We start from the raw sequence: 12,533 nt of genomic DNA, 5'->3' as shown, positions 1-12,533 counted from the left end.
ATGATGGAGGCAAACCATGTTGAGGTGAACTGGAATTCTTTTCGTGCTGCTTTTCTGGAGAAATATTTTCCTGATAGTGCTCGTGACGAGCGTGAGTCGCAGTTTCTGACTCTTCGTCAAGGGAGCATGACTATTCCGGAATATGCTGCTAAGTTGGAATCTTTGGCCCAAGCACTTCCGGTTTTTCCGTGATCAGGTTGATGAACCCTATATGTGCAAGCGCTTTGTGAGGGGACTGAGAGCTGACATTGAGGACTCAGTGAGACCGTTGGGGATTATGAGGTTTCAAGCTTTGGTTGAGAAGGCCACCGAGGTGGAACTGATGAAGAATAGGAGGATGGATCGGGCTGGAACTAGGGGACCAATGAGGTCAAGTTCCCGGAGCTATCAAGGAAAAGGAAAGTTTCAGATGAAGAAGCCTTATCAGCGTCCTATAGGGGAAGGTTTTACCCCGGGACAGTACAAACCGATGACCATTGCTACTGGAGGTGCAGGGAATCAAACCGACAACAAGGGTGTGACATGTTTCAGGTGTGGGAAGACTGGACATTTTGCTGACAAGTGTTCAGCGACTGGACCAAGATGCTTTAATTGCAACCGAGTGGGGCATCTAGCCGTGGACTGTAAGGCGCCCAAGAGGGAGCCATCCGTTAACACTGCAAGGGTAAAGCGCCCTGCTGCTAGAGGAAGGGTTTATATCATGGACGGTGAGGGAGCTGAGGGGTTAACCGGAGGAGAGCGTAAGAACGATGGTAACCTTCTACCCATTCTTTCGCATTCCAGTATAATACGCTTCATTACTCTCGTAGCGTGTGCAACACGCCTAACTTAGTTATACTGTTTGAGCTTTGACCTTACAGTTATTACACCTATTAAGAATTTATTTGACTGCTACTCGTGTTTTAACTATAGAAGTTACACGAGGTTTAGAATAACACACTAAGTCTAGAAAGTAGTCTTCCACCAATGCGATTATAAGGAAGCTAGTAGCTGCAGAACGAATCTTAGAGAGATTCCTTATGGGTAGTATACGTGTTATGTTGAGGGTGCGTAGTTCCGTAGCGGGACCGTTAAGGATTGGATGTTGGGATAATTGTGACTACTGAATGATAGGAACTCATTGACTGTTCCAGTGGGTTTTTCTAAATTTCCACCTTCGATGTATTAGGCCTGATCAAACTAATATTGAGGGGGTGATATTCGGAATCACAGCTGGTTATGGACTTTGATAGAAAGATGTGTAAGATGAATTTGAATTGATTGAGGATTAGTCGGATTTGGGAGGAAAGTTCGTGTTAAGCACTTGATTGTGAAAGATTAAGATTTAAATCTTTGGAATTCGATGAGTGTCGTATAGACATTGATTGGTTAGTTCGTGTGATTACTCCAAGTAGAGGTAGACTAAGTCAAGAGGTTTAATGCCGGAAAAGTATTAAGTAGTTTCTCGGAAGTTATGAAGTCATAGGTTATGTGATTACTGAGTGGAATTGTTAGAGACTAAATAAGTTGAATGTAATCAGGTTTTAGATGATAGCTTGATGGTAGCGAGATTGAGAAGAATTAACTCTGAACTAGATTGTTATAGTCGAGTTCGAGGAATAAGTTTTGCTAAGCGTTGGATTAATATGTGGAGACATTATAGTCTTAAGAGATGAATTTTCGCTTGAAAAGTGTTGAATTAATGATTAAGTTGGAGAAAGAAAGTTTTAGCATAAGTTGAATACTTGAGGTTGTTGATATGGATTCCAAAGAAATATGCTAAGATTACTAAGTGAGATTTACTAAGTTGGATTGAAATCTTAGGGTTAAGGTTGAATCTTGAGAGTCGAGAATCGCGTACGAATAGGAGATCTTATGTTGTAGGTGTGACAATAGGAGTTGAATCTTAGAAGATTGAAGACCTGAAGGTGAGCTTCGGGTTAAGACCATTGAGGTATAATATAAGAGTGATCTTGAAGTAAAGGAATTCTGGGTTGTGTGGAGTGTTAAGGTCGATGATCGATTGATGTTGATTATAAGGTTGCGGACATAATGAGCCATGTGATATGATTTGAATGATGTTAGCATAATAAGTTGTGGATGTGAAAGCATGACGACACTGGTCAGGTCGTTTGGGTAAGTGAAGGAGTTATAGTTTTTAAGAAACTGATATTCATTTAAGAAGTATTGAAGGATTAAAGGTCATTAGAGGACCAAACTTGGTGAAGGTTTAGGTTTTAAATCTATGAATGTCTGTCTAAGGTGTGTAGGACTTGAAGTTTGTCAGAATTTGATTGAGAAATTAAGAAGTTGATTGATGAGATGGTGATTGAGTCACAAAAAGGAAGGTGTTAGTATTAAGACGAATATCTGAGGTTGTTATATTTTGACGAGTTTCGTAGAGTTTAAGAGTCAATGGCTAGTTAAGTCCCTTGAGGTATAGTTATGATGTAATCTTCTAGAGGATAAGTCTCGATTTGTGCGAAGGGTTAGGGATTTCAGTGAGTGTAAATAGGTTTGAGTGAGGGAAGTTTCGAGGAAGAAGACGGTAAAAACGGATTGTTAGATATTAAGAGGAGGATTATCTTATAAGTTGTTGATAAATTGATGTTGAAGGGGGATAAGATTAGTGAAGGACAAGGAATAAGGACATAAGTCGAGTTTTAATTCGAATAGTGACTAAGTAGAAGTTTGATTACTTGGTGTGTGTAAAGATAGTTACGAAGTTGGAGGTGTTTTAATGGACTATTAGATTCCAACGCAAGATTTCATCTAGGAGTTATCGAACGGACAAGTGGAGTTTTGGACTGTAGATGAAGATCACGAGGACAAGCTGGGTATCTATTTTGAGATGATAGAGAGGCACTGAGTTTAAGAAGAATTTCGGACGACCGAAAGTAAAGAAGTAAGTGGCTAAGATTGTGCGACTTCACGGAATGCCAACCGGTATCATTTCAAGAAGAGATCCGACGCAAGTGATCGAGCCAGACGACATGAAGTTGAATGATGGTTTGTCTTTTGAGACACCGACAGTTAGCAGTGGGGATAGAAGAGTGAAACAGTTAAGGGGAAAACAACTTGCTTAAGTAAAGGTTATGAGGAACAATGACACGGGCAATGCTACAGGGGAATTGGAAGACCAGATCAAGGAACTGTATTCCGGACTTTTCTCAGAACTCTGAGTTTCGAGGACGAAACTTTCTTTTTGGAGGGGAGTATTGTAAGACCCGGATTTTCGGAACAAGTTAATTTCCGACTCACGCGTGGAATCAGTGTAAGCGTGACAGGAGTTTGATATTTGAGAAAGATTAATGAAGAAGAAAGTTCAGGAATTGCTCGAGGAATGTGGCGTTGTTTCTTTCGGAGCTAGTGCGAGTCGTCTGCACACCTGCCTTATGGCGAGCATGTCCAGAATAGGCTATTTCGCTCTTAAAGCAACGTTTTAAGTGAGATTTCGAACTCTTGGAAAATTTAAAGTTTCTATTTATTTTTCCATCGACCAGCGTTTCATTTCAGAACTCTGGACTGTACGCACGATAGGTTTAACTTTTCGGATGTCCGCCGACGCTAATTTCTTTGCTTCGAAACCTTAGTTTTGAGCGAAGGATGAAGACTTTTTCTATTCGGGACATCTAACGAAGATTCCGTTCTCAATGCTAGACTTGTTTCGACATTTCCAATCTTTCTTCTGTTGGAAGTTTTGTCGTCTGAGCATCACAGCAAAAAGTAGTTTTTCGGGACAGACTAACTTACACCGCTTTTGGCGTTTTGGATATCGTTTTTCCCAAATCTTAGATATTTGTTTTGAGTTCTGGAATTCTGACGCCAGAATCTCTCTTAGAATTCCACGGTGATCGTGCTGCAAAAATCGGAATCGCGAAATTTTCATTTTCCCGCGATTTCGCCTGCCTATAAATAGCTCAAAAAGCAAAAATTCCTTCATTTTCTTCCTTTTGTGGCTGAATTTCGTGGAGAGCAAGGGGGGAGGAGATTTTCGCGAAAACTTGACCAATCTTCGTGCAGTTCGTCCCTACTTCTAGGTATCGAGGTAACTAACACGATACCTACCTCTGATTGTTGTTTCTGTTGCGTTTCTGAAGTCGTTTCTGTGCTTACAGTTTTGAGTTTTTTCTAAAATGGTCCGATTTCTTCGATTTCTTGGTTGGGTTATGTTCCTTACGTTCCCCTGAGTCTAAAACCTCTGTCAGTAAACGCTGATTGTGATCCAGTTGTCCAGGATCTGAAAAACTGTTTCAAAACCCTTTTTGTCTCACATTTCGAAACTTTATTGTCGAAAAGACTTAATCTGACTTCGTGCCTTTAGGATTTGTTGTCACGGATGTCATGAGGATCATTGCTGTCAAATTTGTTTTCAGAACTGATAACTTTGAAGTTTTGAGCCTTTATTTTGGACCAAAATGCCCCTGGATAGTCGTATTTCGGCCCGATTGTCCGAAAATTGTTCTGACAGTTTCTTTGCCTTAGTTTTACCCTAAAACTACCTTGTGAATTGATTTGATCGAAGAAAAAGAGTCGAAGCCCTTTTTCCTCTGAGGCCGTGGGTTATTACCTTTAGGGGGGAGTTTTTCGTTTTCGAAAACTTGTCCTTTCGTACCCGATTGTCGTATTCTGAAGCTTTAATGCTTTGTCTATCGTTTATGTATTGTTTTGCGATCGAACTAATCGATTTTGTTTGGTTTCTGCTTTGTTTTCCTCCGAGGTTCAGTTGAAGGAACTTTGGAATACTCAGAGCAATTGTTTGAGGAGAACTTTGTTTGCGAAGCTGGAACAGCTCGAGGTTAGGGCAACTTGCTATATCTAGCTATGATTGCATGATAGGCGTCGATAAATTCGACTTATGCTTTATCTGATGTTGTTTATGATGATGATTTATTGTTATGATTGTTTTCATAACTTATGATATTGATGATGTGTTGAATTGAGCGTTTCGACGCAACTTCGGAGTGGAGGTTCATTGATCTGGTGATCTTTGACATTTCGGGTTGGATGAACAACCCTAGGCAAGTCCGAATGTGGGGTTTGAGACTTAGCCATTTGTTGGGATTCGTTGGAATTCCTAGACTTTCCCCGGGAAATGTATTTTGGGTGGTTGATTTTTTGGAAACTTAGAATGATAGAGCTTTCGAAAAATAAAGACTTGGGAAACTTAGACTTTGAGAAATAAACTCATAATTTGACTAATTTGAATTGAAATCATTTTTATTAACGTTTAAGCATAGGAGAACTGAAGGGGAAAAATATTTGTGAAAGGCGGGGAAAAGTCGACTTATGTTGTGGGTTTGGAGAGTTTGGAATTGGGAAAGCCATCAAGGTGGGCTATGGTGATGATTGAAAGTCACCGAGTACTCTAGTACTCCTGGTAGTGTTGTTCGAGTCGTGTTGTATTGACCGGCACAGACTCTGGGTTTTGTTTGGGCTGTGTTGTATTGACCGACACTAGACCCTCGTGTATTCTTGTTGGTGGAGTTGTGTTGTATTGACCGACACTAACTCTTGGGTTGTTTTGAGTTTGGGTCGGAGCAGTTTTTGACCATCGAGATTTGATGAGTCAGATGACTCAAGAAGTCATCAAGGGTGATCGCACTCCTTTCATAATTAATTGTCTTTTGTCGCCGAATCGACATATACCTTCGGGTACAGTATATACCTTCGGGTACAGTATATCTATATACCTTCGGGTACAGTATATCTATATACCTTCGGGTATATACCTTCGGGTACAGTATATACCTTCGGGTACAGTATATCTATATACCTTCGGGTACAGTATATACCTTCGGGTACAGTATATCTATATACCTTCGGGTACAGTATATACCTTCGGGTACAGTATATCTATATACCTTCGGGTACAGTATATACCTTCGGGTACAATATATCTATATACCTTCGGGTACAGTATATACCTTCGGGTACAGTATATCTATATACCTTCGGGTACAGTATATACCTTCGGGTACAGTATATCTATATACCTTCGGGTACAGTATATACCTTCGGGTACAGTATATACCTTCGGGTACAGCATGCCTTCGGGTTACTCGGCCATTCGATGGGGGATATGATCGACTGTGTGGTTAGGATCGACCTGTTGATGTCAGGCATAGCGGAGGGAAAAGTCGACCCGCAGGGTTAGGACTGATCCGACTATGTCAAGGTTGTAAGTGACACCCGAGGGTTATGGTCGACACAATGCCAGTGTTAGGACCGACTCGATCGTGCCCAGCCTATTTCCTCCGGAACCCTCTTAATTGACGTTGCATTGACATATCATGCACTCTAACTATATTTGTTGAGGTATTGATGATTGAATTGTATTAGAGATTTGATACAATGCAGAACTTATATGTATATATACAACATATAAACATACCCCCTCTATCGCATGTTGATTGTATATCTATTGTATTCTGTAAGTTGACCCTAGCACCTTGGCTTTGTTTGTATGTTTGTGTTTGGGCGGTCGGCCTGCTGCCAGGCGTCTGTCAGCCGATTCGTGATGATTCGTTGTGCGGGAAAGACCCGGAGCGAAATGTCTATTACTGAAGCTTTCGACGAGGACCCGGACTTCATGGCTGATCGAGGGAGAGTCGATGATAGTAGTGTGGGATATGGGTGGTTAGAGTCTTTTGAGTTGGTTGTCACTGTCATAGCTCTGATTCGTCTTACTTTTGGGACCGGGTAGGTTCCCGATATATGGCTTTTGTGTGGTTCTCTTGCTGAGGATCACAGAGAGTCTGTCGGACTATAGGGGTCTTGGGTTGAGGCCATTTTGAGGCCGACTTTCTCTTGGATAGTGGTATATTTGATGCTTTTGCGTACAGTTTTGGTTTGTATATATTCGCCTACGAGCATGTTACCTTGGAGTCACTGCGTGTGCGCGTGACGGGATAGTGCAGCAGAGGCTGTACCTTTGTATATGTTGTTTATCGGTTAGTTTAGTTGTTGGGCTTTGTTTTTATTTCTTTATTGCTTTTATTAAAAGGAAACAATCAAAAAAAAATTACCTGTTTTCCGCGTAAAGTTTATTTTTGGTTATTAAAGTGACATCTGGAAATCGGGGTGTTACATGTCCCCTATATATGTCTGCTATGGTAGTAAAATTTGATGATGCCCTAACAATGCTCACATTGTGGGTAAATGTAATGCTTCCATATCTGGTAGGAAACACAGGTTTTATAAGTTGTCAACAGAGACAAGTCAAAAGGCCCCCCTTGGTAGTAAACATCATCGTCATCCTAAGACTCCTCCTCCTCTTCGTTCTCATCATTATATCATCCTCCTCCTCAGGCTCTTGCACAACATATGGAACCTCTTCAGTTTCAGGCTCATTAATCACTCGCGCGTGCACAATTTTCTTCTTCTCGCCTTTTACGCTCCCATCGTTGGATGCCTAAGTGAGAGGGAAACCATGACTTATTGACCATCACGAGTTGGACACCTGCGATTCAGATTCTTTGTCCTTGCCATCTGTATGAAACAATAGGATTCGGTTTATTACACTGTTTGTCGACACACACTTTAAAGTGTAACACACCTTAAAGCGCATTTTAAAGTGTGTATATATCCCACAAATAGTTTAAAGTTCGAAGACCACACCTTAAAGTGTGTCGTTGACGCAGTTTAATGTGCGTAGGTATCGCTTTCAAAAGTGCAAGAAATAACCAGAAAGCGAGAAAGCTAACCGTTTTCCCGCCAGATCGAGTAGGAATGTAGAAGAAGGAGAAGAAGAAGAAGGAGGAGGAGGAGGTTCGAAAAATGTGTGGTGGGGGTGGTGGGTTATTTTTTTCAAAGGAGAATTTTAGTATTTTTCACACTTTTAAGGGGTGAAACCAAATGAGAAGAGGTGAGAATAACAATTACCGTATTAAGTTTCTGGTTGAAGCGGAGAAGGCAAGGAAATAGAGAGAGGGAATTGAGTTTGGTGCCCCACCCCTTAGGCTTTGCACCCCACTTTATTAAATACGGAATTTAAAGTTCCGTATCAATACGGAAAATAAAATTCCGTATATGTTTTAGTATATAATGAGTGGTTGAAAATGTGACACGCATGCTTAAATGCAGTACGGAATTTTAAGTTCCGTATTCAATAGGGAGAATACGGAATTTTAAATTCCGTATTTGATAAAGTGGGGTGCCAAGCCCCATAGGTGGGGTGTCAAACCCAACTCCCGAAATAGTGGTTTGTGCTCACGCGACCAACATTCATAACACACACTCGCTCCCTCTCTATTGGTGTTTACTTCCAAATCCAAGAGCAAACAATGGCTGGTTTTCTCTGCAACCAACCTGTGTTGGGTTCTTGTCCTTGTTCTACTTCATTCTCTTCAAAACCCTTTCAATCTCCACATCCCCAAATCGTTCGTTTTCCACCTCGCTCCTCCAACCTTGCTACAATCTTAGGGTTTCCAACCCCCCTTTCCTTTCGCAATCAAAGAACCCTCTTCAAGTCCTTTGTAGCTTCCCATGATTCGCTTTCATCTGTACGCTCTCTCTCTCTCTCTCTATCTTTCTTTTGCTTCCTGAATTTGTTGTTTTTATCATGTAATTTTTGCTCTTGATGCTGTTAAACCAACCAGTCTAATTGTCATCAATTTTTTTTATGCAAGAATTTATCTTGATTACCTAGTGTATGTTTGTATTTCGGACTGTTTATGTTGCACTCAACCGGTATCCAAACACTGAAACACACATGTATGATTATATTTATTTCTCATAATTCGGTTTATGATTGAGCTCAATGGCGTAGTGTGATCCATATAGCCGACCTCACTTAGTGGGATAAAGCTTTTGTTATTGTTGTATGATTCCTCTTAGATCTTAGTTGTGCGGAGTTGTAATTTTCCAGCAGTGAGGAGGGTCTCAAGGGCCTCATGTCATTTTTAATAGGAAGTAGTCAACGATGAAGATGAAGAGTGTGTGTGATGGACTACTTTCCTTGCTATCCTGTTATATAGTTGATATTAAAATGTTAGTATTAGTTTTTTGCCTTTTATGTTACTGGTAAGTGATATCATAGTAGCATTAGGTAAACAAGTTTGGAGTATACAGATTGATATGCTATTGCCCGGTTAATTTTATTTTGCATCTCTTGTTCTTATATGTTGTTAAAATGGCTAATTCTCAATTTCTCATAAAGTTTGTTTGCTTTGAAGTGGAAGGGGTTATCTTTGTTTCAGTAGTTCTGGAATTATATCCCTAGCTAAATCCTCTCTCTGTCTTGTCTTCCATAGACATGTGATGAAACAGGGGAGACTCAGAATGATGTAAGAGTGGCAAACGATGATGAAGATAAAAAACCTCTACCCAGCTTAATGGTCCTCATTGAAGCATACAAGGATGCCATTCTTAGTGGTGATGAAGTAACCGTATCTCAGATTGAAGAGAGATTACATTTAGTGGCAAATGAAAAAAATAAGCTGGCTCAGGAATTATCGACTTTATCGGCTAATCAAGTTTCTTCTAAGGAGAAATACCTTCGCTTACAAGCAGATTTTGATAATTTTAGGAAAAGATATGACAAAGAAAAACTTAACATCCAAGCTGATGCACAGAAAGAATTCATTGAAAAACTTCTGTTGATGGTGGACAATTTTGAGCGAGCCAAACAACAAATTAAAGCACATACCGAGAAAGAGAAGAAGATTGATGTTAGCTATCAAGGTATTTACAGGCAATTTGTAGAAGTTTTGAGGAGCCATCAAGTTTCTGTCGTAGCAACAGTTGGAAAGCCTTTTAATCCATTGGTAAGTTAAATTTTGAAACACTTATCCTTTTCTTGTATGAGGAATATCTTCCTTATTTTTATTTGGTATTGGTAGTTGAAACAATTTCACACAGAGAGGATGCCTTGGCATTCATTTTTGCTGTGTATGTCAGACAATCATTCCCCCATCCACCAATAAAAGAAAAAGAAAGGACAAGAACTTTACATCCTGGATCTGGTGCATTAATATAAGTTTGTTCCTTGTTATCTGTTTTTCAGGAAGTTAGAGATCTAGTTAATATGTAGTATGTGTGCGTGTGTGTGTTATATCATTAGTGGCATAATTTGGAGTAGTATTTTGTTTGTTAGGTTAGCCTTTGGTTCATAAGTTGCTTTTGAGGGAGATAATATTCAAGTATTGCTATCTTTAAATATCATCAGTTACTTCCTTGTAGTTATGGATTTATGATTGAAATTTGTTAGGCCAGATAATTTATTTGATCGTACTGGCAACATATTTAAGAAATTAAGCATTTTTGCAAGAATTGGCTTGGGAAGAACCAAATCAATCTTTTGTTAAGTACTAAATTTTTACAGGTAATGTGAGTGGGGTATTCTTTTTCAGGTATTGTTAGTGAAAATAATCCTTTTGTTGAACTACCAAAAGGTGTGTTTTAATTTTATGAAATAAAGAGGAACTTTTAACAATATGTTATATCGTATGTCTAATGCCTTGAGACTGCAGACCTAAATTCACGAATTAGAGTCTCATTTTTTTTTTTTCAAATGACTAATGTGATACTTGGTTGTGCAACTCCGTTACCAAGATTTCATTTCCTTATTGTACTCTTCGGTAAGGGATCAAAACATGGGCTTCAAATATGCTATTTGTTTCTCTAAAGAGGGAAAATGTTATGTTGTTCATAGTTTTGCCTCTTTTAATTGTCACCATGCTGCTCCTGTTGCTCGTCTTACGAGGGCCTTCATCGAAAAGTCATGCTTGAAACTAAAGCATGGCATTTTCCCTACATATAGAAGGCAATATTTGATGAAGACAGGTAGACAAGTTATCCACCTGGCCATTGTTTAATTTGTTTCTGAATTACTTCTGCTGCAGCTTCATGAAGCCATTGCACGCGAGGAGTCCGCAGAGTTCAAGGAAGGGATTATAATCAAAGAACGCCGACGTGGTTTCTTACTCAAAGATCAGGTTCTAAGGCCAGCACAAGTTAAGGTTTCCTCAGGTCCTGGCAACAAGAAATCTCCAGTGGCTCCTGCCAAGTCCATGGAGCAGCCTTCAACAGCTGCTGGAATAGATGAAAGATGATAGTCTCTTGAACTTTCTCACTTATTCATTGAAAGCCTAGTTTGACCTGCGTACCTGATATACTCATTCTTCAACTTGAAGCATTTCTAGTGTTCCATCGGTGTTTTCAGCCCAAGGTGAGTGTAATCCATCCCTTGCAGTAGGACCTTAGAAGCTGTAACTTGTGTCCAACTGCATCATTTAAAAAGGGAATTCATATTTATCACAAGAAAATGATAAGTTTATTGTGGATTCCATTTTTACCATGTCACAAATGGTTTTTTCTTTTTGAAAATTTCTTTTAAGTATTTCCTCTCATCTGGGTGCAGAGTCTTACACCTTTGACAAAGGCTAGCATGAGAGAAACCTATCCTATTGAAATACCTCAATTTTTCATGTTAGCAACCAAAAAGCAACTGCAATAAGAGTTTTAAAAAAAATGTGGAGTGCATGTTTTTGTCTGATAACTATATTCAAATAAGTAGACCATTAATTTTGTCTCTAGCATTTACTACGTACACTAACCTAAGGAAAACTACAAATAAATCAACATTGTATGATCCCATCGTGCATGTTAGTCGTTGCTATCACCTCTCTTCCGTTTTCTTTAACAGGATGGACATTTATGTATGTATCCTTCTGGCCTTATTAATGAAGCTGAGATATCATTTTATCTATCACACATATCCTCCACGGGAGCCAACTATGTTCCAGCTTGGACATGCACATTTATGTGGGACTTTTTTTAATACACTAGACTTAAACTCGATGCATTTCTTAAAGAGAATCAAACATGTATCAATCAAACTAACAATACGTGTTGAGAGACTATTGATAGGTGGGAAACCATAATGAGCGAGTCATTGTGGCTGGGATTAATCTCGCCATATTCTTCAGATAAGAAAGTGATAGGCAATAGGCAGACTCTTCACACGTGTGGTTCTCTAGTTTATACATATGCCTTGTCGAAATCACACATAATTCTATTACAAATGACAAAAATTAAAAATCTAAGCATATATAAACGAATAGAATACAAAAATTGGATAGAAAGTAGATTTGTGGAGAAAGTGATGTGCAGGACTATATATATATAGGTTACTGATGGCCAAAAGCCCAAAACCATTGGTAATGTCGTCCGTAAGCTATAAATGTACCGATGATATTAACGTGTCATTAATGTTTTGGTTGATCGGGTTATTGACAACCTTCACCGTCAGAAAGTGACCGGTTTTTGCGGCTAAATTGGCTAGTGACTTTACCGACGACCTTGTCTTTCGATAAAGTTTCCCTTCAATTTTTGGTGTCACATACCAATAGCTTAGTTCGTCAGTAATGTTTCCCGCCAAATCTTCCTACAACAAGGTGCTATGTATTGACGATCTAAAGTGTAGGTAAAAAATATTTATTCTCAAAAGAAAAGGCGGTTCAGTGCGGTTCTGATGACTGAACCGTCAATTATCGACAATCTTTGACTATCACTAATTGACCGTACAATAAATGACAAGTTTCTTGTAGTGA

At 39.4% G+C, this 12,533-nt stretch overlaps 1 protein-coding gene across 2 annotated transcripts; it reads left to right on the top strand.

Annotated features, from left to right (window-relative positions):
* Positions 1-8,187: 8,187 nt before the first annotated feature.
* Positions 8,188-11,971, top strand: LOC130734408 (uncharacterized). Of its 2 annotated transcripts, XR_009017941.1 has the most exons (4): positions 8,188-8,483; positions 9,234-9,746; positions 10,824-11,149; positions 11,627-11,971. XR_009017941.1 is itself a non-coding variant. In XM_057586803.1 (3 exons), the coding sequence occupies exons 1-3, from the start codon at positions 8,265-8,267 to the stop codon at positions 11,031-11,033; spliced, it is 942 nt and encodes a 313-aa protein (XP_057442786.1). In that variant the 5' UTR covers positions 8,188-8,264; the 3' UTR covers positions 11,034-11,269. The 2 variants fall into 2 exon arrangements, 1 of the variants encoding a protein (XP_057442786.1); XM_057586803.1 differs by lacking the exon at positions 11,627-11,971 and having other exon boundaries at positions 10,824-11,269.
* The last annotated feature ends 562 nt before the right edge of the window (positions 11,972-12,533 follow it).

The sequence above is a fragment of the Lotus japonicus genome, chromosome 1, assembly GCF_012489685.1.
Source record: "Lotus japonicus ecotype B-129 chromosome 1, LjGifu_v1.2".
NCBI lineage: Eukaryota > Viridiplantae > Streptophyta > Magnoliopsida > Fabales > Fabaceae > Lotus > Lotus japonicus.
Note: the sequence above shows the minus strand (reverse complement) of the source record. Positions and strands in the feature narration are given on the sequence as shown.